This window comes from Neopelma chrysocephalum, unplaced genomic scaffold (assembly GCF_003984885.1).
Source record: "Neopelma chrysocephalum unplaced genomic scaffold, ASM398488v2 Primary Assembly neopelma1_23b, whole genome shotgun sequence".
Lineage (NCBI taxonomy): Eukaryota > Metazoa > Chordata > Aves > Passeriformes > Pipridae > Neopelma > Neopelma chrysocephalum.
Window position 1 is genome coordinate 15905986 of NW_020897692.1, and position 26299 is coordinate 15932284.

The 26299-nt window shown below is 36.1% G+C and overlaps 1 protein-coding gene across 1 annotated transcript in view; it reads left to right on the forward strand.

Moving 5' to 3' along the window:
- The window catches only part of EYS (eyes shut homolog), an 868863-nt gene that overhangs the window by 290848 nt on the left and 551716 nt on the right, over positions 1 to 26299 (forward strand). Inside the window, exons 14-16 of the mRNA XM_027698171.1 lie at positions 4379 to 4483; positions 23507 to 23629; positions 25359 to 25472. Coding sequence (XP_027553972.1) covers positions 4379 to 4483; positions 23507 to 23629; positions 25359 to 25472 — 342 coding nt within the window. The remainder of the gene's footprint in view (positions 1 to 4378; positions 4484 to 23506; positions 23630 to 25358; positions 25473 to 26299) is intronic.

Sequence of the window (26299 nt, forward strand, 5' to 3'; positions counted from 1 at the left end):
TTTTTTCTTTTCCATATATTTATCTTTCTCAGTTCTGCAACTCCCTAGAACTACTGATTTTTTTTATATTTGAGGCATTTTACATATGTTAGTCATTTGTGATTTGCCCATTTTTTTATCCCTAAAACTGTTTTTCCTAGGTCCTACTTTTGCTTCACTACCAATTACTGGCCATATGTGAACAATTAATAGCCTTGTACCTTCTTACAAACACACTTTCAAGGCCTCTGTTCTCTGCCTTATACTCCTTCATACAGCAGCCTTACTCTAGGGTCATAATTAGCTCATTCTATATGGTATGAATACTGATTTTTCCTGTCTATGTCTTATTAACAATAAGCATAACAACACAATTCATAAAATTAAGGAAGACTAAAACGAATGAAGCAAGATACAGAAGAAATTCTTTACTATGAAAGAAATTCTTTACAATAAGGATAACTGGAGGCATTGGAGGCACTGGAACAGGTTGCCTAGAGAAGTTGTGGATGCCCCATCCCTGGCGGTGTTCAAGACCAAGTTGGATGGGGTCTTGAGCAGCCTGGTCTAGTGGAAGGTTTCCCTACCCATGGCAGGGGGGTTGGAACTAGACGGTCGGTAAGGTCATTTCCAACGCAAATCATTCTATGATTCTGTGGATCTAAGATCCAACTGGCCACTAGACAAGCCCTGAGGCCTCTGCTGTTACCTTGACAGCTAAGTAGTGGCTCAATTCTAGCAATGGTAATGTTGTATGTACTGGGCTTCAGGGCTGCGGTGGTGATAATGGGGACGTTACACCACTGCTTGACTCTCTTCACTTAAATAGGAGATCAACCAGATCAATCTGCTTGCCCAGATCTGAGGAGCCTTGAGGCAGGAGGGAAAATGTGTTAAATACAGAGTGATGTTTTTAAAGATGTTTATACAACTTTTATAAGAAGATTTTTTTCCCTTGTCACTTTTATAGCCAGGCAAGAAATGGAATTGCATAGGCTATTTGCTCTGGTAGCAGTAGAGCAGCAACTTACACCCAGTTATCCAGGTAACCTTATGAACCTCCAAGAACAGACATACACATATCACATGATGACGATTCTACAGAGCCCTGCTGCCTAAGGGTGGGATATTGCTGTCACAGGAATGTATCTGGCTCACAGAATTCTCTTGATATTTTCCCAGGAAAGACACATAGAGGGCTACAGGATGAACATATTTATTCTGCAAGTCTTCTAACAATCCATAGATGCTTTACACTATGTCTGCATACCAGAAGGCAGTTAATGTTGACCATTAACCACCTTGTACTGAACCTAATTACTTAGTTTTGATTAAAGCACACAATGAATCCAAAAGCATTCAATCCTTATTTGAATGCATGAGAAGCAACCAGAATTTCACTGGGATTTTATTCCAGTACTGATCACCATCAGATTTAAAAGTTTATATTAAATATTTTATTTAAATTTTTGTCTTCAACTTCGAGCTGTTGCATCTCATTACCTTTTCTACATGAAATGAAAAATCCTCTTGCTACCCAAGTATTTTCTCTTTGCAAAGATACTTACACACCGTAATCAAGTCACTTCTTGTTTTTGTTTCTTCTAAATGAAACAGATGGAGCTCTTTAAGCCTTTGCCGACAACAGGCTTTCTTCAGTTGTTGAATAAATTGTGTAGCTTTTCCTGCATGCTTCCCACTTTTTTTTTAAATATGGAACATTGTAATCAATGTTTTATGCAGAGGTACTTTACACATCAATATTCCTTTTTTGTTTTATTTAAATACATCTGAGAAATAATTTTTTCTCACAGCACTGCAATGAGGCTCATATGCTGAGATCTTCAGCAGTCCTTTTCAGATCACTTTTTTTGTTTCCTCACATACAGTTCAGCTGCAGTTCAGTAGCTATAACCTGCACATTTTTTTCTGTGCTTGTATCTGGCAACTGCAAGTGACCAGAAGTGACCTGTAGTACATTAAAAAATGTACTGTTCAGCTAAACAAAAGTTATCACAAGACTTCAGTTGGTGTATAGGCTTCCTCTCCTGTGGAAGGGAGATAAGGAAAGGAAGTGAGAGTGCAAATGAAGAGCCTGTTTAAAAGTCAGTGCTGAACTAATAGAGTCAGGGGTTTTCACATTTACCTGCAGGAAAGAGACTCCAGGAAGTATGAAATGGGTCATTTGTCTCATTATGTTTTTTCATGAGAGGGACTTGAGGGGTGAATTCAGATTGAATGTGCCAAAAGCTGTACTGTTTTCTTTGAGAATAGGACTTTCCATTTATCCTTATGTAATTTCAACCATGTGCATTTATGGTGTGCACGAAGAACGTGTTTGTCTCTGCCTGCTAGAGTTAGTATTTTATCCTCTGTTTCTCTTGCCTGATGCATGCCTGAATTCACATCTATTACTATTCTATTCATTTGATTAATGCAGAAATGTGTTTTGATGGAGAAATAGAGTGGAGACACAGGTTTGGATAGAAGCACTAGGTTCCAAAGTCAGAGCTCAGTTGTTACACACCAAGTAACTTAAAGACCTTTACCCTACCATAAGGGAAAGCAAGTTTCCAGACAATCCAATTCATTACACAAACATAATTCTCTGGACATTCCTCCAGGTTATAAACAGTGTGTATCCCCTGTAAATTATATAATCACAACACTAGAATGAAACACTAGCTATAATCTATTCCATGCTTATCCCAGCAGAAAACATATAATATACCATGTTTTTTCCCATCTATGTATCTTCTCAAAGAAGTCCAACACATTCCTTATTTTCCTCAGGCAACCTTTGCAATGTGATATTATTCTAACAATTAGGAGGAGTTCCTTATCATCTAATCTTTCACTGCAGTTTAAATGCATTACTTCTTACCCTGTCTGCTGCTAACACAGAGAACAGATGACTTTTGCAAAAGTACTTTCTTATTTTATGATTGTCATCAAATTTCCATTTAAATTTTCCTTATTTAGACTCCACAGCCTCATTCATTTTGTTCATCCTAAGAAGTCATGCCTTTAAACTCTTTGTCATGCCTGCCATGCTCACATGGACCATCATTTAGTCCACATTTTTCTTGAATGCAAGTCACTGCACAATGCAAAACACTACAAATGCAGTTTTACTCCAGCAAGATAAGAATAGAAGGATTGCTTTACGATTCTAACTGGATATGTTCCTTTTTATATATGCCAGCGTACTATTTAATTTGAAACAAAATTCTGGGGTTTGTTCCTACTTAACTTGCGGTTTTCTGTATGGTATCTGCCACTTATTCTGATTGGATTACATGTATTATTTCAAACACAATCCATTTATAAAGACTTCTCATCTTTTTGGCTTGCCATCAGTAAGCTTAGTTTGTTGTCTACCATCCAGATTGTTGAAAAAAAATTTAGTGGAACTAAATGAGAAGTGAACTTCTTTCAAAATCACCCTCCTCTCCTCTCCCTTTTCATGGATAGCTCTCACCCAAGTTCTTCATATTTCTTTCTTCACATTCAGAGAATACTTCTCCCTTTTACTTTGATCAGATCCCAGAAAATCTCTGTTTGTAGTTACCTTTTCCGCCACTGCATGAAAAAAATTGACAGTAGCATATTCAAATATCCTTGAATTTCTGATTAATGATTCCTTTCAAAAATTATGGTTTTGTAGTTAAATACCTTGTCACTTCAAGTCCTGTGTACTTAAGGATTCTGCTAGTTCTTTTATTTATTTAAAATATTAAAACCAAAACAAAACAACAGAAAAACCCACAAGCTGTAAATTAATTCACAATAGAGAGATGAGGGACTGGATTTTTTTTGGTATGTCAAATGAGTTTATTGTTTTTATAAGCCACCTATTACATTGTCTTCTAAATATCCCTCTCTGTCTTCATGTTCTCCTGTATTTTTGTTGTTTCACATTTGAATTAATTTGAATTACAGCTTTATTAAATCTCTTTTAAAGCAGAAATATGAAGAAACAGCTGAGTGACTTGTGATTTTCATTTTGGATTTGAGAAATGACTTCATTCATCTAAACATGGAAGCAACCTTGAGAAATATTTTTTCTTACTATTGTTACTGAGGTTATTAAATCTCTTAAACAGTTTTTTAAATGTGGCATGTAGCCCTAGTAATTATGGTGTTGAGAGGCAACGCTAGAATACACCAGGAATGTATTTGCAAATGCTGTTCACACTTATTCCTTTAAAATATTTAATTTGTTAACTATCAGCTATGATCTATGAATATCTCTACTTTTAGGTCTGTCAAGCAGAAATAAAATAGTGTTTCCAACTTGGAAAATTTAAATTATGCAGTTGTCACTTGCACTGTGAAGTAGCTTTTCTGCTTTCTCAGCATGATTTATACTTTAATGTTTAATTTTCTTTTCTGTCAGACAAAAACTGTTCCACGGATATTGATGAATGTTCCTTCAAGCCCTGCAAAAATGGAGGCCATTGCCATGATTTGATTGGTGAATTTTACTGTAGCTGTTTGCCAGGTAAGAAGTCACATGATGTTTATTTGAGAAATGTTCTGTGGTATTCAAGAAAGAAACAGAGTTTTTCATAAGAATACAACTAAGTAGTAATTTAGTTTGCTTGAAAAGAGAGGACTGAGCAGTTATGCTTTAAGCATATGCTACAATTGCTATTCAGATGGTGTCAGTAGAACTTGTTTCCAGAATATAAATTGTGTACCAGAAGTCCTGGTTTCCAAACTGAGGAACAGAGAGTCTTAGAAATCAAAGAACTCTGTCAGTGGTATTCATCCCATAACCTTTGAGCAATTCTGAATTTATAAATATTTGCAAAAGTTAATTTTCTTCCTACCATGGAGGTATCATGATTTTGTTTCCATTTTTTCTACTAGCAAAAGTTATTTTTAAAATTTCAGAAAAAAAATTGTGGACAAGTTATACAGCAGTTGTCGTAAGGTTTGCTGTGGTGGATTGACCCTGGCTGGAAGCTGGGTGCAGTCAGTTTATCACACGTTGTTTCTGCCACTCCTTCTTCCTCAGGGGGAGGACTCCTCACACTCTTCCCCTGCTCCAGTTTGGGATCACTCCCACAGGAGATAGTTCTCCATGAACTTCTCCAATGTGAGTCCTTCACATGGGCTGCAGTTCTTGACAAACTGCTCCAGCAGGGGTTCCTCCCCAGGGTCACAAGTCTTGCCGGGTAACCTACTCCAGCATGGGCTCCTGTCTCCTTGGGGCCACAGATCCTGCTGGAAGCCTCATCTAGTCCAGACTTCCCACGAGGTCACAGCCTCCTTTGGGCATCCACCTGCTTTGTCATGGGGTCCTCCACAGGCTGCAGGGGGATCTCTGCTCCTCCATGGACCTCCATGGGCTGTAGGAGAATCTCTGCTCTGATGCCTGCAGCACCTCCTCCCTCTCCTTCTCCTCTAACTTTGGTGTCTAAGGAGCTGTTTCTCTCACATATTCTTATGTTGTTGCCTGGCTGCAACTTGTCAGTTGGGTTTTTTTACCCCATCTTAACTTTGTTATCCCAGAGGTGCTACCACTGTTCCTGATGAGCTCAGCCTTTGCCAGCAGTGGGTCCATCATGGAGCTTGCTGACATTGTCTCCATCAGACATCTGGGAAACTTCTGGCAGCTTTAAATTTAAATATGTGATACTTGTATAGTATGATTAATTATTGATTCCCCCCCACCCCTGCTTTCTTTATTGTGGATCAACTGGTTATGATCCAAATGGAAAACAGCAAGCAAAACATGAATTGATAGTACTTCTTCAGTTGCAGTTTTTTAATTCTCCTAGGTCATGTAAGCATTGCATTGCATCAAACCTTGCCATATAATGTCAAGTTAGCAATGTAAGAGTACAGTGATCAAACTTTTATTTAGACAGAAATATTTACTTCAAATGGATAGGAAAAAGAAGTGATTTATAATTATTATGTCCCTATAAGAGCTATACGTGTATTTATGCAAGTAATTTTAAAATGTATACAAGCTATTTCAAATCTAAGGTACAAATAACTTGAAAGTTATTGATGTATGAAACACAGAAACTCACAGCCATCACTGCCCCTAAATAATAGTGTATGGACGTGAAAACATATTGAATATATACATAAATACTTATAGATATTATTATATATAGAAGTGTGTGTATGTGTGTATTATACATACATGTATATATGCATACAACTTTTCTAAGACCTGAGAATCTCACAATAGATGTTCAGGATGCAAAATATGAAAGGGATTTTTTATTATTTTTAATTACTTTGGCCAATTTTTAAGACTGAACTCTTACGTGTTGTAATAGGTTAGTTTTACTTTTTCAGTTACAAATGCTGTGACTATATTTCATTAGTCTTTCCAATGTGGATGAAACAAGTTTCACATCTCATTTTGTCTACGTATTTTGCCTGCTGAAATCACAAACAGAACAATGGGTATGAAAACATCTGTCTGTTATACTTAAAAAACAAGATCTTATTCATGAAAGGCTGTAAGAAGTGCACATATGAAATCTCAGACTACAAACATTTTCTATTAATATTTTTGAACACTTGTTATATACAGTCTTTATGAAGAATTAACCCATCTACAAAATAAAGGATGAAAATTCATTATTTTGGCAGTATTTAGGGTTTACAGGAGGGCAGTAGAACACCTGAAGGGCAGCACAAAGGGATTCCAGCCAGTAAATCAGCTTCGTTAGGAACCTAGCTTAGATGCCTCTATGCAAACGCATGCAGCGTGGGGAATATACAAGAGGAGCTGGAGATGTGTGCATGCCTTCATGGCTATGACATTATTGACATCACAGAGACGTGGTGGAATGAATCCTATGACTGGAGTGTTGGAATGGAAGGATACAGGCTCTTTAGGAAGGATACACACAGCAGATGAAGAGGCAGTGTTTACCCTCTCTGTCAATGACCAGTTGGAGTGCAAGGAGCTCTGTCTGGGGATGCATGAGAAGTTGTAAGAGACTGAAATGGTTTACGGGTTAAACATGAAGATCATCAAAGCCCAGTCCCCAGCAGAATATGCCTCCTGGATTTCAGAGAGTTGGACTGTAAGTTAAGCCTCTTGACAGGAACTTGAGATAAGATAAAAGTGATGGTACTATTGTCTAATGGTCTCAGGTTTAAGGTGAAGTAGATAAGGCTGGAAGGAGACCATAGCCCACAGGCTTATTTGCATACTGTCACCCTCCTGTGAGAGACTGGACTGCCTCTCTTTTTCTGCTCTCAAACAGTTCTAGGCTGGATGCATAATTTTTGTCTTTTACAAAACATTACATCTACTACACAGCTTCTTTCCCATCCCTGTTTGTTCCTCAGTGATGTATTATCTCTGCTACACCTAACTGAATACATTAATGTATCTTTTTTTTTCAGTGGGATTAGTGGATGATTAGCATGATTACTAAAGTAGACTGATTTTGAAGCAGAAAATCCTATCAGTTGAGATGCTTGGATTGGTGGATTCAACCTAAAATCAATTTTCCTTCAACTTAATACACTGAATCAAAGGAGCAGTGCTTCTGATTAAGAGTAAATTCACACAGAGAAAAATTGTAAATCAAATTCTTCCTTTTTTGGAAGGTGGTGTTGTTATTAAAGTTTACTGTACCGTGAAATAAGACTGTACTTTCTTTCAAACCTTTCTGGCAGCCCTTATTATGAAGTAGACACTTATACATGAAAGTTTTTACTCCAGGAAGAGACCTTACAAAAAGTGTTCATGCTGTGACTCAAAAAATAAAGGGAATAATCAAGATTACAGATGGGAAATGCTTACAAAATCATTCAGTTCTTCATGCTGCCACTGCACAGTCATGCTCAACATAGACGTTGTAATGATTTTTTTTGTTTGATTTCAAAGTTGCTTGGTAAGAAAGTGTAGCATTTTTTACGTGCTGCTCCACTTGCCAAAAAGATTGCCTGATGCCTAGTTTAAAATTCCAATTATCAATTTCTTGCTCCAAGTCCCAATTTACTTATACAATTTGTAAGTCATATGTTTTTCTTATACCGTACATCCTAACTTGTACTAGAATAGCATTCTTTCTAAACAAGTCCATCTAATCAGTTGTAGAAAGTTTGTTCAGCAGACTAACATAGAAGATACTTTGAGTATTCATACAGCAAAAGAGTACAGAACTGCTTGTAGCAGTACTTAGTGGAATCAATATTTTAGGGAAATAGAGGTCAATATGTTCACATGATGTTAGCTCTTTTTCAAAGTCTTAATACTGAAACTTCTGTGGGCAGTCACATCCATGAGGTATCAGTGTTGACTCTTCATCCAGGATGAGGGCTGAGGCCACTTAAAGTCAGAGATGCTGGAGAGGCAGAGGTTATACAGCTGCATCCCCAGGACCTGCCACTTAACTGACTCCTGAAAAAGCAGTATCTGGAAGCAGTGAATGACATGAAAAATCACTAGGGGTCCTTCCCAGGAGTTCTTCTTACGCTTATAGCTGATCCATAGCATCATTTTTTCTCTGATATTCATGAAATATTAAATATATTTTTAGTAACTCTAGTAATTCTTCTGCATTTGGTACCATTGAGGATCTGATTGTTTACTTCACTTTTTCATTGAACCTTTTACAAAATTAGTTAAACTTTTACTGTTTGTTACATTATGTGTAACAGTTTAGTCTTAGAAGACCTAGCAAAAAAAGGCAAGAATTCTAAAATTGGCAGAAGTTGAATGCTCCCTTTTATTAAAAAAAAAATCAAAAGTATTCTAAAATATTTTTAACATAAGGAAGTAGAAAAAATAATCTTCCAAGGCCATTCTTTTTCTTTTCACACTGCAACATAATGGTAAATCTGTCCTTCCTCTCTCCTCTCCAGTAACATTTACAGCACACTATTTAAGCCTGGTAAAGGAAAAGGTGATATTTAGTTTATTTTCCTAAAATGTATGAAATAACATATTAAAACCAATATTATGTCTTCATGAAACTTATACATGGCTATAGGAGGGTGGTTACTAGAATTTTGTGAAAGTGTCAGCAAAGGCGTCAAAAAGAAATTACATGTGATAATGCAACAGAGTACTACTGATCAGTCCTAGCCTCATTCTAAGAGAATGACAGAGGGAAAACAATATCAAGATTAAGCAAAAAATGCTCTACTTGAGCACCTAGAGCAGAATCTAGAAAGCAAATATGAAACCTGCCCTTTCTGCAAAGAACATTGCCCATAACATCCAGTAGGCTTGGATCCTAAAAATGTGAAAAAAGCTGTCTACCTTTACCTTCAGTATCTAATTTCTTTGTCACTGTTTCATTAAGTGAAAAAACGACCCACTATTATTCATCATTTGGAATTGAGACAAATATAATTAAAGAGTCCCTTCTCATTATCAGAAGAGAAAGTCTGGAAAATACTAAAAAACCTGAATCTTTAATCGGTATTCCTCCCAGACAAAGAATTGATTGGGTCTGTGTACTGGGTCTGGTTCAGATGGAACTAATTGTCTTCACAAAAGCTCTTACAAGTGCTATGTTTCAGATTTGTGACTGGAGCAGTGTTACTAACACAGGAATGTTACTGTGCGGCACTTGTATATTATTGAGGCCATCTCTGTTACTCATTTTGCCCTTCCAGTGAGTAGGCTGGAGTGGACAAGAAGCTGGGAGTGGACATTGCTGACCCCAACAGACCAAAAACATATCCCATTATCCCACATACATTATAGTCAGCAATAAAAGCCTGGAGATATTTTTTCTAATGCAGCTGTTGCTCAGAGACCATATGGGCATTGGTGGGAGGTGAAGAGTGACTGATTTTGCATCACTTGGTGTATTTTAAATTTTTTTTTGTAACTCACAAAATTGTCCATATCATGGCCCACCAGTTTTCTCACTTTTGCCTTTCCAATTGTCTATATAAATAAAATTTCAAGATATACATTCCTTTCTTTACTTTCGTTATTAGAATTTTGTTACTAATTTCATTCTTAGAAGAGAAAGATGACAGTGCAGTGGAGTTTAAGTTTCCTTGCTTGTAATTGTAATAATAATGGCCAGTCTTCGCGAATGAAGATTTTGGGAAAGGTCTTTTACCTTTCCAACCTGCGCAATGGATTTTTTAGGTGAGACACAGCACGCGCTGAACTGAGCCCACCCTTTAATCCTAAGGTTCATCTACCGGGGCCAAGCAAGCTTGGACAATGGCAGTGAGGTCCTCAGGACGTAGGTTTGTTTAGAGTGACCTTCTCATAGATGGATGGCCTCACAGGGCTAACGGGCTCCATCTGCCCGGGGGACCAGGGAATCGAACCTGGGTCGCAGCGGTGAGAGTCCTGCATGCTAACCACTAGGCCACCAGGGGTCCCTGTAATTGTAATACTTTTAGACTAAGTTGCAATACATGCTTTCAGTTGTAATGCAAATCTTAATATACATGTTCCATTTAAATGAAAGTCTTTGAGATTTATGTGAATAAAAATGCTGCTAAAAAAGTACACATTAGGTCATTCCTCCAGTGATCATGTAATTGTGCAGACATTGCATATTCAAAATGAGTGCTATGATGTAATACACAACTGTGTATTCTGTAATACACTGGCAACTGTACCTTTTCGATCATAATGTTCCCAGAACACAGCAAGAGTTATACTTCTAAACCTAATCTTCATTATCTGTTAAAAAGTGGACTTAAAAGTATTAAGAGTAAATAAAACTCTCCAGTTTCTACTTCTGTGAGATTTCATTATATTATTCTTAGATAAATATTTAGTAAGTTTCTGCACTGAAAGACTGGAATATATATCATTTTGCTAAATTAGGAAGTAAAAAAAAAAAATAAAAATTTATGATTAAAAACAATTATAGCTTTTAGTTACAGTTTTTACAAATGAAAAGAAATAAATGGAGCAGGAAGAAGAAAATTCACGTGATGAGATTGAAAGCCATTCATTATACATCAGCACATACTAGGCAATGGAAATAAGCATATAACAAAGTGTAGGAGAAGAAAATGATGAAATCGAAAAGCATCATATGAAAATAGGAAGCAAGAAAGGGCAAATGAAAAGAGCAATATAGTTTGCAAAGTTCATGAAAAAGTCTGCTACAAGGCAGGTTGTGATGAAGAAAGAGAAAATAAATGTGGTTAAGAGAGCACACGGCAAATTTCTCACTGTTGTTAAAGGATACAAACTTATTAGATGTAGCTTTACTAAGCTATTTTCTTTTTTATAATTTCAATTTTCTTCCTGTGTTTATCAGTGTAACGCTTCATGCCATTAGTATCTGAAATTTTCCTGCAATAGAACAAGAAAAAATTGCTGGTTTCCATTCTTTTTTTTCCAAAAATGTGTTGTCATTTATAAGGTTAAAAATACAGGGGAAAAACCATTTGATTTATAGCTTGTTTGTAATGTCAATTCAATCCTTCAACCCTAGCAGATGACTTAAAAAATTGACATTTTTCTGATAGAAAACCACTATTTATTTCAAAGTAGATAATCAGACACTCAGTTACTGTTAGCAAAAGCAGACACGAAACAGTGATGTCTTGAGAAATGCTGTAATAACCATTACAAATCCCCCAGATGAGGAAATATCTCTCTGACGGCCTTTAGCTTGAGTCTATTACTTCTAAAACTACTGTAATGGCAATAACAGGATGGAAAGGAATAATCTCTTCTCTCAATATTAAACACTTTTTAAAGACCTGTTATAAATCCATCATAGCTGTATTTCACAATTCACCGAGGTTATGGTCTTTTAATAAAGGATTTAGTTCCCAAATTGTGACTACTTTTTAACTTGTTGCCTCTTATATTTGGCATCTCTACATTTTTCTTAATAGCGTATGTTGCCATTTTTAAGTGCCTCTTGTTGATAGAATGAGCCTATTCAAATTTAATAAAAAATTAATAAGATTTACATTGATGTAATCTCTGGCTCTCTGTCTTTCTATGATATTAGAAATGCAAATGACATTTGTTTTCAGAAACCACGTTCCAGAAAACGGCTATAGACCCATAAAATTTTGATCAATATACTTAAAATCATACTTTTTGTAAAGCAGCTAAAGTGATAGTCAAACTATGACCTTTTTCCAATGTTAGAGTGATGTGTCTACTGAACATAATTTTTATATGATCAATTTATATGTTTAACAATTGTTTAGTCCAAAACTTCTATTTCTGGAAAGCAGGTAACAAATAAGTGATTTTTCCATTACGTGTCTAAATATATTCAAATTCCTAATAGAGAATCTAAAGGGTTTTGGCAATCTCTGATTTAAAAAAAAAATAAAATTCTGAAGTCTATTTATATGAAAAAAACTGAAACTCTCGTTATTCTACTGCCAATTTTTTAGGAATATTAACATTCTTTATTTTGGATAATATTTACTCTTTTCCTTTGACATTTCCATACACTGATTCAATTCTATACATTTGTTCCATCTTTATGCTATCCCACTCTTCTCTAAAATAACTTCATCGTTTGACAACTCACTTTCAAACTAATCTTCTGGTCCTGCAATGTACTGAAAAATAATTAACATTTGTTCAGTTTTTAATTTCTGTGGCTCTATTTGCATTAGTAAGGAGTAAAACCATTGTATCAAATTCCTGACATTGTCAGCTAAGAGAAATGCCTTACCAGACTTTAGCAAACTCTATAGCTGTTGCTTTATGGGTTTTAATCACCTACCTTTTTGATTTTTTTTTCCTTTACTTATCTGTTACTAGAAAAAAAATCTTTTTTTTTTTCCCCAGCTTTTCTGGTAGCAGTGGTGTTCTAATGGGATAAGAAATGAATGATCATACTTGGATCCCATCTTTCAAATTTACAAAAGGCAGACTAAAAAATATACAATGAATAACAAGGAATGACTGTGTACTTTCTCTGTGTCCAATAAATTGCTTATCAGTAAATTCTAAGAAATAGTTTAATGACATGAAAAGCAAGTTAATATATGTTTATTTTTGTTTTAATATTTTTCTTCCTAAATTCTACTAAAAAACTTTTACACTCCTGAGGAAATGCATGCCCAACTTCATGATGCACTTCAGAAACAATGGTTTCTCTTTTAAATAAAGTCATTGAACTTGCTTTCTGTAACAAATTAATTCATCTCTAAAATAAGAATATTAAACTAAACAGCTCTTTATTTGATTCAGTATCACATCACACTACAGAGGGCAGCTCATCCTCTTATCTCCTTATTCTTGTCACATGAATTCTGAAAGGCAGGCAATATCTCCAAGATACGACTGAGGAAGAATAGCAACACTGCTCACTGCTTGTGCTGATTTTACTGGGATTTTCGTATTTCACTGATTTTTTTTTTTCAGAGATGTTAAACTGAAATTTTGTGTAATTCAGAACTTAGGAAATTCAGATTAATTATTGCTGTTGCTGTTTATATTTTTGTCATTGCTTTTGTTGTGGGCTTTTGTTGTGGGCTTTTGTTTTTTATTTCCTTCAGACCTCCCAGCAGCATTGCTTTTACCCCAATTCTGACTGGTTTTGCCTGCTTTGGAAACAAATATCTCAAATATTTCTTTCCTAAAAGTTATCAAAGTAACATCTGCAGTCACTCCTTTATAAAGGGAAAAGAGGAGTATGTCTCTGGAATTTAGCTTTAATTATATGCCGAAATTTTGCTTTTTTTAGATCCTGAAGTTATGTTTCATTACATGATATCATACTAGACTGATCTATGTACAAGATTATGCAATCAAAAAATTATATGGAAAAATCAAAACTATATTAAGCAATTTCTTACTCTCACTTTTTCATTATTCATAAGGGAATTTATAAATGCCATAGGCTTTGCATATCAATTACAGGAAGATGTTATATAGGAAAGGGTAATAAATTACCTCTTCCTGATAACAATCTGTGTTCTATGATACCTATCACCTTCTCAGTAGATCTTGACATCATCCCAAAAGAAGCAGGAAACATTGACCACTTTGCATCTTCATGGTAAAATGAAAACCACTATTATTTCATGAGGCTTTTGTGTTTTTTTTTACTTTTGTATCTACATTATTATACAGTTGTAAAACAGCATTGGGTCCTGTTCTAATGCATCATACTGCAAAATGGTAAAATAGTCTGACACATTCTAAGCCAGTAAGCACAGTCAGAATAAAAACTCATTCTGTGTCTTCTTAGTGTAAATAATAGAGATTCTGAAGCTGCCACCTGTGGTACAGTAATCGGACTTCTGCTGTAACAGCTGTAAGTCTTCTGGTGTATTTCTGTAAGATGCATAGAGTATGCCTCTGTTTTTCCTTAATCCTTTTTCTCTAGTTCTAATCCATCTTTTAGTGGAACTGACAAAACTGTTCTTACAGTATTGGAAGATGCATTTGGCTGTTGTGGCCTTTTGCCTACGTTTAAGGGGTTTTTTTGAAAGAAAAACACTGTAGAGTAGTAATTCTCCTACATCTTCTCATTAAATTGTATGGCTTAAGGTCCAGCTTGTCCAAACCAGTAAAAATGGTCATTGAAGTCAAGTAGCTAAAAGAGAAATTATGCACTTATTAGCTGTCACTGTCAGAAAGAAATTCCAGACAGGGGAAGAACAAAGAGAAAGAAAATTACAGAAAGATCAGTCACTTCTTTTAAAAGAAGTTTCTAGAAGAAAAAACTGAAATTATCAATCTGCTTCCTAACAAAGATAGAAAATGGTTGACATACAATGCCAAGAAGTTTTCAACATTCTTTCTGTACAACCTGAAGCAAAAAAAGTTGATATTTCCCTGTCTATAAGAAAGATCTGACCACACAATAAAAGAATAATCATAGAATCATAGTATTGACAAATTTGGGGACCACTCCAAACAGGGACAAAAAGTCAGGTTTAGAAAAGATACGCTGTTTATTCTGTACCAGGTGCAAGCTGGACATTTTCCACAAATCAAGCACACCGGGGGGTAAAAAGTAAAAGAATTTATACACGAAAGTGTATAAATACATAAGCCCACCTATCTATGCACAGTCATTTAACTTCCACAGCCTTATGTAATACTTGTTACTGCGCCCACATGGGGCTTCTTCAGGGGTCTCTGCTTGAAACTGAGAAGGGTGCATCTGCCCAGATGACTACCAGAGACCACCAATGTTCATCTGAAGATGCACAGAATGCAAGACTGTGTGCCAATATGACGTGATCTGCAGCTCCAGCACCACTAGGATATCCCAAGTTGGAAGGGACCCACAAGGATCATAGAAGTCCAAATCCTGACCCTTCACAGGACAAATCCAAGAATCCCACTGTGTGCCTTCAAGCACTGTCCAAATGCTTCTTGAACTCTGTCAGGCTTAGTGCTCGACCACTTCCCTGGGGAGCCTGTTCCACTGCCCAACCCCCCTCTGGGTGAAGAACCTTTTCCTAGCATCTAACCTAAACCTACCCTAATAGAGTTTCATGTCATTCCCTTGGGTCCTGTCACTGGTCACCGGAGAGGAGATCAGTGCCTGACCTTCTACTTCCCTTCACGAGGAAGCTGTAGACTGTAATGAGGTCTCCCTTCAGTCTCCTCCAGGCTGAACAAACCAAGTGACCTCAGCTGCTCTTCATATGGCTTCCCCTCAAGGCCCTTCACCATCTTTGTAGATATCCCTTGGACACTTTCTAATAGTTTTATATCTTTGTTATATTGTTACACCCAACACTGAACACAGTTCTCAAGGTGAGACTGCACCAGTGCAGAGCAGAGCAGGACAATCCCCACCCTCAACCAGCTGGTGATACTTTGCCTGATGTCCCCCAGGACACAGTTGGCCCTCCTGGCTGCCAGGGTGACTCATATCAACTTGCCATCAATCAAGACGCCCAGGTCCCTTTCCGTGGCACTGCTTTCCAGTGTCTCATTCCCCAGTCTGTAAAAACATTCAGAATTGTTCCATCCCAGGTGCAGAATCCATCACTTTTCCTTGTTGAATTTCATATGGTTGGTGATTGCCCAGTCCTCAAATTTGTCGAGGTCTTTCTGCAGGGCCTCTCTGCCTTTGAGGGAGTGAACAGCTCCTCCCAATTTCATATCATCAGCAAATTTAGTATTCTTTTGATCCTACATCCAAGTCATTTATGAAGATGTTGTAGAGCAGAGGGCCCAAGATGGAGCCCTGTGGAACCCCACTAGTGACAGGTCACCAGACTGATGTTACCCCATTCACTATAACTCTTTGTGCCCAAACCAGTTGCTCACCCACCACATGATTTGTTTATCCAGCTGTTTGCTGGACATTTTGTCCAGAAGGATCCCGTGAGAGGCAGTATCAAAGCTTAACTGAAATCCAAAAAGACTAAATCAGTTCGCTTCCCTTGATCAACTAGGTGTGTTACCTTGTCATCATAGGAAATCGGGTTTGACAAGCAGGACTTTCTCCTCATAAGCCATGCTGGCTGTGTTGTCCTTCACGTGTTTTTCAATAACTCCCAGAATAATCTTCTTCAAAATTTTACTGATCACAGAAGAATCTGGAATGCTTAGATGAAAATGCATACTTTTCATAAGTTTATTTAATATTTTCACATACACAGCTTCAGATGTGGTATTTAGAAATGACTCAGAGCAATTCAGAGCTGTTGACATGGATAGGTCAAATAAAAGAAAGGTGGAAAAGAGCAGAGATGAAGTATAGAACTGTCAGAACTTACTTGAATTCTTGAAAAATACTAGAGAAAATGTGAAGATGAACTATTTGCAAGCATCTGAAGCTAACAAAAATATAATAGTCACTAGATAACATGAATTTCTCAAGAGTAAAATGTGTGAAACCATTGTAATTTCTGTTGTTAGGTGGTAATAAACCTCTGGGATAAGGAAGAAGTAGGTTGTGTATATCTTGAGTTCATCAGCATTTTTATAAGGAAACATAGGGAACACTGTCTCAATGAAACTACCACAGAACAACATGTAATTCACTGGGAAAAAAGTACTAAAAGATGATAGTCATTCAGTTTGGAAAAGAACATCATTGGAAGTGTTTTGGGTCCACTAATGCTCTTCATCAATATTCCTTGTCAATGACCTGGATGATTGAATTAGGAATATTGTGGTTGAATTTGCAGATGGCACCAATCTGGGAAAGAAACAGGAAAAACTCTAGAAGCGTTCTGGAAAAAAAATGATTCAACTGAGTAAAGATGCATCCTCTTTGGCAGTCATAAACAAATAGGTATAAATTGGGAGCAACCAGGTAGCAATTTGCAAAAACATATCCAGAGAATTCAAGCTGAATGGGATTCAGCCATGTACTGGTATTGTGGAAAAAGAAATCTCTACGCTGAGATATTTGTCCAGGAGTTCTGCTCGTGTAAGAAGTGATGTAGTTCCCTGTCATATGTCAGGAGTGTACCAGCAGGGTCCTGCCAATCTGACTTGCCTTGATGACTTTGACTTCCAGGCTTCATCTCAGACCTATCTTGCAGGATGTCTGGTTGTCACTGTTCTGTGGCAGACCTGGTCAGCAGCAATGGACCTGCTCAGCTTTTCTCATCTGGGTGCTGTGGGATTGTATTGCTTATCAGTGACGTTTTGCCCTATTCTGCCTTGCTGTCATATTACCTATATGAATAATAAAAGTTGATTAAATTTATTAAATTAAACCTATCTGAACACAGTACTTTAAGATACGGTATTAAGACAGACTCTACATACAGAGTCAAAACAGGGCATGACTGGAATGTGTGTTGCTAACCATTAGCTATCTCACAAAATCTATTAATATTTATTGCCTTAAAAGATTTGTGCCTCTGTATGGAGCTGTAGGTATTCAGATGTTGATGGTGACACATTGAAAAAAGTTGTTATCCATAATGCTACGGTTCAATGATGAATGAAGATTATTGTCTGAAAAGCACTAGTGTTCAATAACTGGTGACCAAACTGTTAGAGAACAGCTTGTTACCATTAAAGAACTCAGTTTAATCTGACAATTTGTTACTTTGTAAATATGTCAGATAATTGACATTTGGGTACACAGGGTGATTCCACGATGGACTGCGTTCATGTAATGGAAATAACAATGCCCTTTAACTCTCCTGTGTTGGAGCATTAACTGAAGCATATGTAGGTAAAAATGAATCTCCAGGGTTGACCACCCCTTCCAAATATATCAGTGAAGGGAAATTAATGCGTCTGTGCCAAGAATTTCTGCTCTAGCACAGAGGTGACTAGGGAAAATTGGCCAACAGTAATTGCTTAGTAAAAGCTTAGAAGGCAGACAGAAAGGGATGTGGATTCAGGCTTATAAAAGGGCACGCTTTTGGTTCTGCAAGGTCTGCCTGTGAGGTCTGTCCACTGGGGACTATATGAATCAGAACTGATCTCCGAGTAAATCCATCGGTAGCCTAGATGAAATCATCTTTTGTTGCCTGTGTCAGGTGCATCAGCTTGCCATCATCACATTAGTTTTTACAGTAAACAATTTAATATGTCTGAGGTAGAACTTCTGTGGTATCAAGGATATTTTAAAATGTATACGTATTTCTTGATACAAAATTGAGTAAATGGTAAGAAGGTAGACTAATTGCTATTTAAGATTCCTCTCCAGACTCAATTGAGCTTAAACAATGTATACAAGTTTTTGCTGAAAAAAATATGTTTTCAGTCCTCCTATCAGAAAATTATAATATAAAATTCAAAGTGAGTTGTAATGATTACTTTTCAGCTTCCAGTAGAGCTTTTTGAGAAATATCCAATGAAACATTATTTCATCAGGAAATGCTGACATGATGGGATAAAAACTGACTTTTGGCCTAGAAGCTTTATTTTTTTCACTTATCACTTAGTTGAGGAATCTTTGTAAAAGATTTAAAACTGGTGAAATTCTTCACTTCAAACCTAAATGACAGCAAATTGAATTGCAAATCTGTGGAAATTATTTTGCCTTAGATTATTTATTTCTTTCAAAAATGGAATATGTAGGAAAGAAACTGATGTACGAACACCCTAAATACTAATGATAGTACATTGTAACAACATCTTTAACTTTCTTACTTGAGTATGTGTACATAAACACAAGTTTTAAATTGTCCCCAAGCTGGACTGAGAAATAAAACAATATGCAAGAAGGTACAGCAGAGAAAATTGCATCTTCCTCTGTATCTTCTCTTGTTGTGACTGGTTGCTTCAATACAGCAATCATTTCTATTATTAGAGGAGTTGGTCACTATAAAACACTTTCATGTTGTATTGTCTGAGGCAAGAGCATTATTTGTTTTCCCTGCCTTTCATGGTGTGGTGGGTTGATGCTAGCTGGATGCCCGGTACCCATTAAAGCCACTCTATCACACCCCTCCTCAAATGGACAGCTGAGAGAAAGCATAAGGAAAGACTCATGAGGAGTCATAAGGACTGGGAGAGATCACTTACCACTTATTGTCACTGTCAAAAGAGATTCAGCTTGGGAAAATTAACTGAATTTATTACTAATCAATATTAAAGCAGGATAATGAGAAGAAAAACAAAATCTTAAAAACACCTCCCCCCATCCCTCTCTCCCGGGGAATGAGGGTTACAGTCAGTTCATCAGAAGTTGTTTCTGCTGCTGCTCAGGGAGAGGTGTCCTTCCCCTGCTCAAATGTGGGGTCCCTCCCATGGGAATTAGTTCTCCACAAACTTCACCAATGTGAGTCCATCCCAGGGCTGCAGTTCTGCATGAACTGCTCCAACTTGGGATCCTTTTACAGGGTGGAGTCCTTCAAGAATAGCCTGTTCCAGTGTGGGTCTCCCCCACAGGATCAGAAGTCCTACCAGGAAAAGCTGCTCCAGTGTGGGCTTCTCTCCCCATGGGTCCAAAGGGCCCTGCCAGGAGCCTCCTCCAGCATGGACCTCACATGGGTTCACAGCCTTCACTTGGGCATCCACCTGCTCTGGTGTGGAGGAGACCCAGAGGCTGCAGGTGGGTCTGTGCACCCGTGTGGACCTTCATGGGCTTCAGGGGCACAGCTGCTTCACCATGGTCTGCACCATGGGCTGCAGGGGAACCTCAGCTGCAGTGCCTGGAGCACCTCCTCCCCCTCCTTCACTGACCTTGTGGTCAGCAAAACTGTTCTTCTCACACATTCTCACTCCTCTGAGCACCATTACACCTGCACAATAACTTTTTTCCTCTTAAATATTATCACAGAAGCCACCTCTGATTGGCTCGGCGTTGCCCAGCAGCGGGTCTGCCCTGGAGCTGGCTGGCGTTGGCTCTGTTGGACGTGGGGAAAGTTTCGAGCAGTTTCTGACAGAAGCCACCCCTGTAGCTCCCTTCTACCAAAACCTGGCCATGCAAACCCAATACACATGCAAAGTTGATGATTTTTTTTAATGCTGTTAATGGGTACACATTTTTAAAAATTTTTAAATTTTATAAAATTTTTGCAATAAGAACAATTTTTGTATTTGAAATTCTAGAGGACCCAAGGAAAAGTAAGATTTCATTCTGATAGGTGCTGAATAACAAAAACAATAGTAATCAATCTATTCCAAAAGCTAAATTAATAAAATGACTTGTATGTAATTATTATCACATCCAGTATAAATAAGGAGAGATTGGTAACCCGTTAGCACGCATGAATCTTAATGATAATGAATTAAATTCTGTCATTTCTTTCCTTCAGTCTGTTTAAGCTTTTCCTAGATGTAATTTTAACAGGACCTATATAACTTTTTTCCCAGAAGTAGTATTTGTTCAATAAGAGTGAATGAATGCATATCAAATCCTGCTGCCTCTGACAATAACCCTTAATGTGAGGTTTCAGTTAATAGCTTCAGATGTACCTGCCATCCAGAATATAAGGAGCCATGTAGTGAAATTGCTATGAATCACTGTATGGCTGGACTATGTCAGAATGGATCACAATGCAATGATCTCTCTAGACAGCTTGTGTCATAGTCTGACTAGTGAAAACCACCTTTGTCAGGAGTCATTTGGATTTGTCAGAAAGAAATGTCTCAAGAGTGTAAATGGGGCACTTCTGGAAAAAAAATTAAAAAATTAAACTGTTGCTAAATTTCCATTATCTAAATGTATGAAGTAAATGGGTATCTGTAGCAGGAAAATAATTTCCTTTTTTAAGAAACAATGTATTCTTAAGTTCTGCAGCTGAATCTGTTGTGATGAGAAACTTTGCTCAAAGCCAGATGTTAAATATCAAAACTGAGCCATGAACCCACCACCCTTTGTTCTTCAGCTTAATATAATAACTTGAGGTATATTTGTCCAAGCTGCAATACTTTGATAATTAATTGAAAGCACAGAAATAAAAACATACATAGATTAAGAACTTTATTTCAAGTCTGTAAAATTATTATGAATATTCATTTTTATTTTGTCAAAGACAAAAACATGATAGCTTTCCTATATTCATTATCTCTACTTAGATGATAGTCACACTACCACATGCAACAGCTATACATATATCTATCTGTGTACAGCTATAACCATCATTGATCAATGTTTCCATTTTACTACTTTATCATAATTTTTTATATTAGTTTTATGTAGTACTTCAGTAAGCAGATGTTAACAGCTATTTGCAAAGGCAAAAATGAGAGAGACTTAAATTTTTAATAGCAGTCAACAGGAAGGAAAACTTCAGCTGTGTGAGAATGTTGCACAGCTGGTGTTCAGGGTGGAATTGAAACAAAGCTTGAAGACATCGTTCTGCATCTTCTGATTTAGAAACCAAAGCGACTGCATGTGTAGGGCAGTTTTAATATGCATTGTCTTGTATTTATGCCTCAAAGGGTTGTTCTACAAGACAGAATTTCTAAAGTGCAGCATGTTCCCGCAACCTACCCCGATGGTCAGAAGTTTCTGTCTTACCTCTTGTAACAAGATGTTGAAAAATTAAAAAATCTTCCAGATCAAGAGCTCTTCAGTCATACCCTAAGGACATGGTTTACATTTCCTTTAGTTTGAAGACTATGCTATGCTAGGTCCAAGCAGGACTGAACTTTTAAAATTTTGAAATATTTTTTTACTCTGAATCCGCACTTAATAAATGTTTTTAAAACAAGGTTGTGTTTGGTTTTTAAAGTTATCACATTATACTGTAGGAATACAGATTTTTTGGAACATCTTTGACCAAAGACTCTTCCTTTTTTTGTCTAAAATATTGATGAATACAAAGTCAGATATGGGGCAACTCCATGGCATGCTAAAATCTGCTCTGGTAATACCTATGTTACTGAAGCATGGTATTACTTTATAAATATTTTTTAAAATTAAATGTGAAGTTCAGATCTTCAGCCAGACTTGGCTTGTAAGACATTGCAATTAATGATGCTTAGCTCGCTGAAACAAATCTCTGGTTTAAATCTTTAGAGGCTTTCCATGCTGCAGTTCTTAAATTATAATAAATTGGTCCAGTCTATTTTGATATTTGTTGTACAAAAAATATTTAGAAAATTTTTAAGTACTCACTTAATAGGAGACCAGAAAATTACACTTCTTATACTTTAACTCACTGAGGGTTTTTGACCAAAGTAACAAAAAAAGTGTCTAAAATTTGAAACGTCACAGTTATATTCAGAACTTGGATACTAACGCCACACACATGGATTGATTTTTCAATTGTTTTATATCAATTAATTATTTTTATTTTGTTTGAATTTTTTTTGCAGTGAAACAAATATATACTTGCAATTTTTTATTGTGTATGTTCAAAAATAAAGGAGCTGTTATCAATGAAAATTATGATTTTTCTTGCTGGATGATGGCTTCAGAAACTATATCATGGCCAATATACCTAAAGTGTAAAATATAGTTTAATGTTTTATCTTTGAAATTTATTTTTTAAATGTTGTGCATACATACCCCTCAATAGGAAACACAGATGCTTAGTTTTCACAAGATTAAGTTTCTTATTTACGAGAAAGGCATGTCTGGTTGCCTTTCTCATATTGGCCTTTTTAGCCACCAACGCGCTTGCAAGAAACGTGGGTAGAGCCCTTCCCAAATCTTCGTTCGCGAAGCCTAGCCATGATAAGTTTCTTATTTACTATAAGTTAACTGGTTCAAAAAATCAATACCAATATGCTGCCAAACATGTCTGTTCTTGTAATACCTGCTTTATAAGGGAATATATTGGGACAATTTATTTTTTTAATTCGTTTAGAAACATAGGATGTTTTCTTAGTGTGGTGACAGAACACCATACTAAAAATGAGAAGACTTTTATCAACAATGTGCTCACTGATGCATCAATAAAAATAGGAATTTTGTGCAAAACCACTTGAAGAATTTGACATTCTATCTAATTCTCTTGAAGAGTCATTGTGTCTTGAATGTATTTTATTAGTATTGCAAGTACTGCTTTACCATTGACTTTATCATTATCATTACGAGTTTGTTCCATTTAGAATTGCTTTGTATTTGAAACTGAAACTTTCAAAGAGACTGGAATATTTTACCCTATACTAAATATGATTTTGAAACATAAGAATAGAAAATTACATAGTAAATGGGTTTATCACTTGTCTGTTTTTCTGGACTAAATGTGATAGTAAATTTCTTATGTTGTTTGTTACTCTATTTTTCATCAGGTTTTACTGGTCAATTCTGTGAAACAGATGTTGCTGCCTGCCTATCACAGCCATGTGGAGCCTCCAGCATCTGTAAAGAGACATCGGATGGCTATCTTTGTTTCTGTGCACCTGGCTTTATAGGTGGGTGCAAGGTGGTGTTGTTTAACATGTTTAAGTTAGTCCTAAACCAGAGAAAAGAAGGTTATTCAAAAGCAGCAATAGATATGATTTAGCAGTGTGCCTCTGATTCAGGTAGAAAAAATTTTTATTTCCTGACACACAGTACTTGGCTGTGTAAGAGTATTCAGCTGTAAAAAATACTGACTACAAGGGACTATTTCCACTCCAGTGATTATTTATACCATTTTAGATGTGGTGTCTGTTTTACACTGATGTGATTTGAACTCCCAGCCATATGCAAGTTGGCCTTAATTTATCTTCTTTGTGCTCTTTGTAATAAAAAGTCTGCAGTAACAAGGGCCTCAACTGCCAAACGTACATCCAAGATCCTGAGCAGGTTTAACTACTCATGTTTAAATATACACTGCATGTCATTGTCATTAATCTGACTAGATTAAAATTATATGTCAGCATACTGTCATGGTAATTCCAGATTACAGTGTAAAAAAAAAAAATCTTTCTAGATACAGAGACATATTTTTGATCAGCTATATGATGAAATAATCAAGGGCAGTAGGAATTTCCTGAGTGGCAGATCAGCCCTGCAACCCAGATCCATCCTGTCTAACTCCAGGGACTTGGACAGGGCTCCTAAAACAGGAGTAAGATGACACTACACTCTCTCTCAATAGTTAAAGAGGACACAGACAACCAGAGGAATTCAGATTCTGAGTAGACTCCATACCTCTTAATGTTTTGCTCCACATCCTAATGTAGGTATCCATTTAGGTGAAATAATCTGTAATTTAATAGCTGTAGTATTTGTGTCTTTAATGTAATGAAATGCTATAGCCTGTTTCTATGGTTGGTTTATTATTATTATTATACATTTAAAAAAATAATAAAATTGTATGATGTTACTTGTGATAATTCTTTGTGAGGTCTTATTTTACTGAAATGTTCATTTAAATTCTTATTCTTGTATCTAAATAAAAGTAGATTAATATTTTTATTGTATACTTTTTCTGTGGCCATACAAAAACTTCAAAGCCCCTCTGAAGCAGTCAGGAGGTTTCTACCTATCTTTTAGGCATAAGGAATAATAAATTTGATGCCATTATTAGCTGTTTGGATAATTCATATACAAAAAGCAAATACTTTCTCAGCTTTTTTCTACCTCAAAGATCAGAAAAAAAATTAGATACAACATTCACAACTAGAAATCAACATCTATATTTTTTCCTTCATATATTTAGAAATACATGTCAATATCTAACTTGTTAATTATTAATTTAAAAAAAAAGAAAATGTGTCCATAATGAAAATCTTTCCCAATATTTCCCATAGAGATCTTTATAACAAACCCATAAATTAATAAATCAATGAAAAAATTATATCAGAGAAAACACTGATATTTTAATATTTTGAATTAGATACCATACTTACACTTTTGTGATGTTTTAGGAAAACTCAAGGCTTTATTGCCCTTAAAATATGAAAATATGAGAATTTTTTATTACATCTATAAATTAATCTATAAAATTCTCATCCGATCTTTGTTGAACATTATGTTCTAAATATACGCTCTATTTTTGCCTTTAATCACCAAGAAATGAATTCCCCAAAAACAATTTATGGCTCATTGGTAAAAATTCTCTAACCTCAGTTATTTCGTTTTGTTGTTGCTGCTTGCGCTGGAGACTCACAAGTGGCGTGTTCCTACTGAAGTAAAACCTTCACTTGTTTCCAGGTCATAACTGCGAGATTGAAGTGGATGAGTGTCTTAGTGGCCCTTGTCACAATGGAGCCACTTGCATTGATCATCTGAATGCCTTCAGTTGCATCTGTCAGGATGGATTTGAAGGTATTCAAAAATCCACAGAACTATAACTTAGTAAATCTACTTTGAGTTTTACACTAATTTTTTAACATATTGGACGAGATGCATATATACTTATATGGTTGTCATCTGAAGTTATAAACATGTCCGTTAGGGAAATTGCATCTTGACCAAATTATCTATTTTGTTTTCATTATAGCCTGGATCCGAGTGTTTGCTGCTGATTAGTGGCTTGGCTATTGAAAAACAGATTCGTGGGGTTCCGTGAAATTTTGCAAATAGGGGATAATCTTTTCTGCAAGATTTTTAAACATTTGGCAGCTTTAATACAATAGAATTGAGGAAAAAACAATGTGTGGTAAAAGTTTTGGTTTTGGCATATTTGTACAGTTCATACAAAAATTTAATCACTTTGATAAGTGGATGCATTAATATCGGCAGCTATTATTTGCACCATTTTTAAACATAATGGATTTTTAATCATCCATAATTCAAATGTCATAGTGCAAAACATTACATTTCTACTGCTAGTTATATTCAGAAAAAATATCACATTTTTGTTTCTTAAAATTACTTTAACTCCCAAACCTTGCAATTGATGTAATTTTTCACTTATTCTTCAAATGATAAAAAATTAAGTTCACTGAGAAATATTAGCGATAAAGTATTTTTACACTTGAGTAGTTATGTGGGGATTTTAGCTATAGTCTAGATTCGAATAAATTGTCTTCTTATCTATAACAGATCTCTTTTTCAATTTTCTGGGAGTACATCTGTTGCCTTATCATGAACACAAGAAATATTTCCTCTCATGTCACTGTAGTGCAGTATATTATATTCAGTGTAATTTG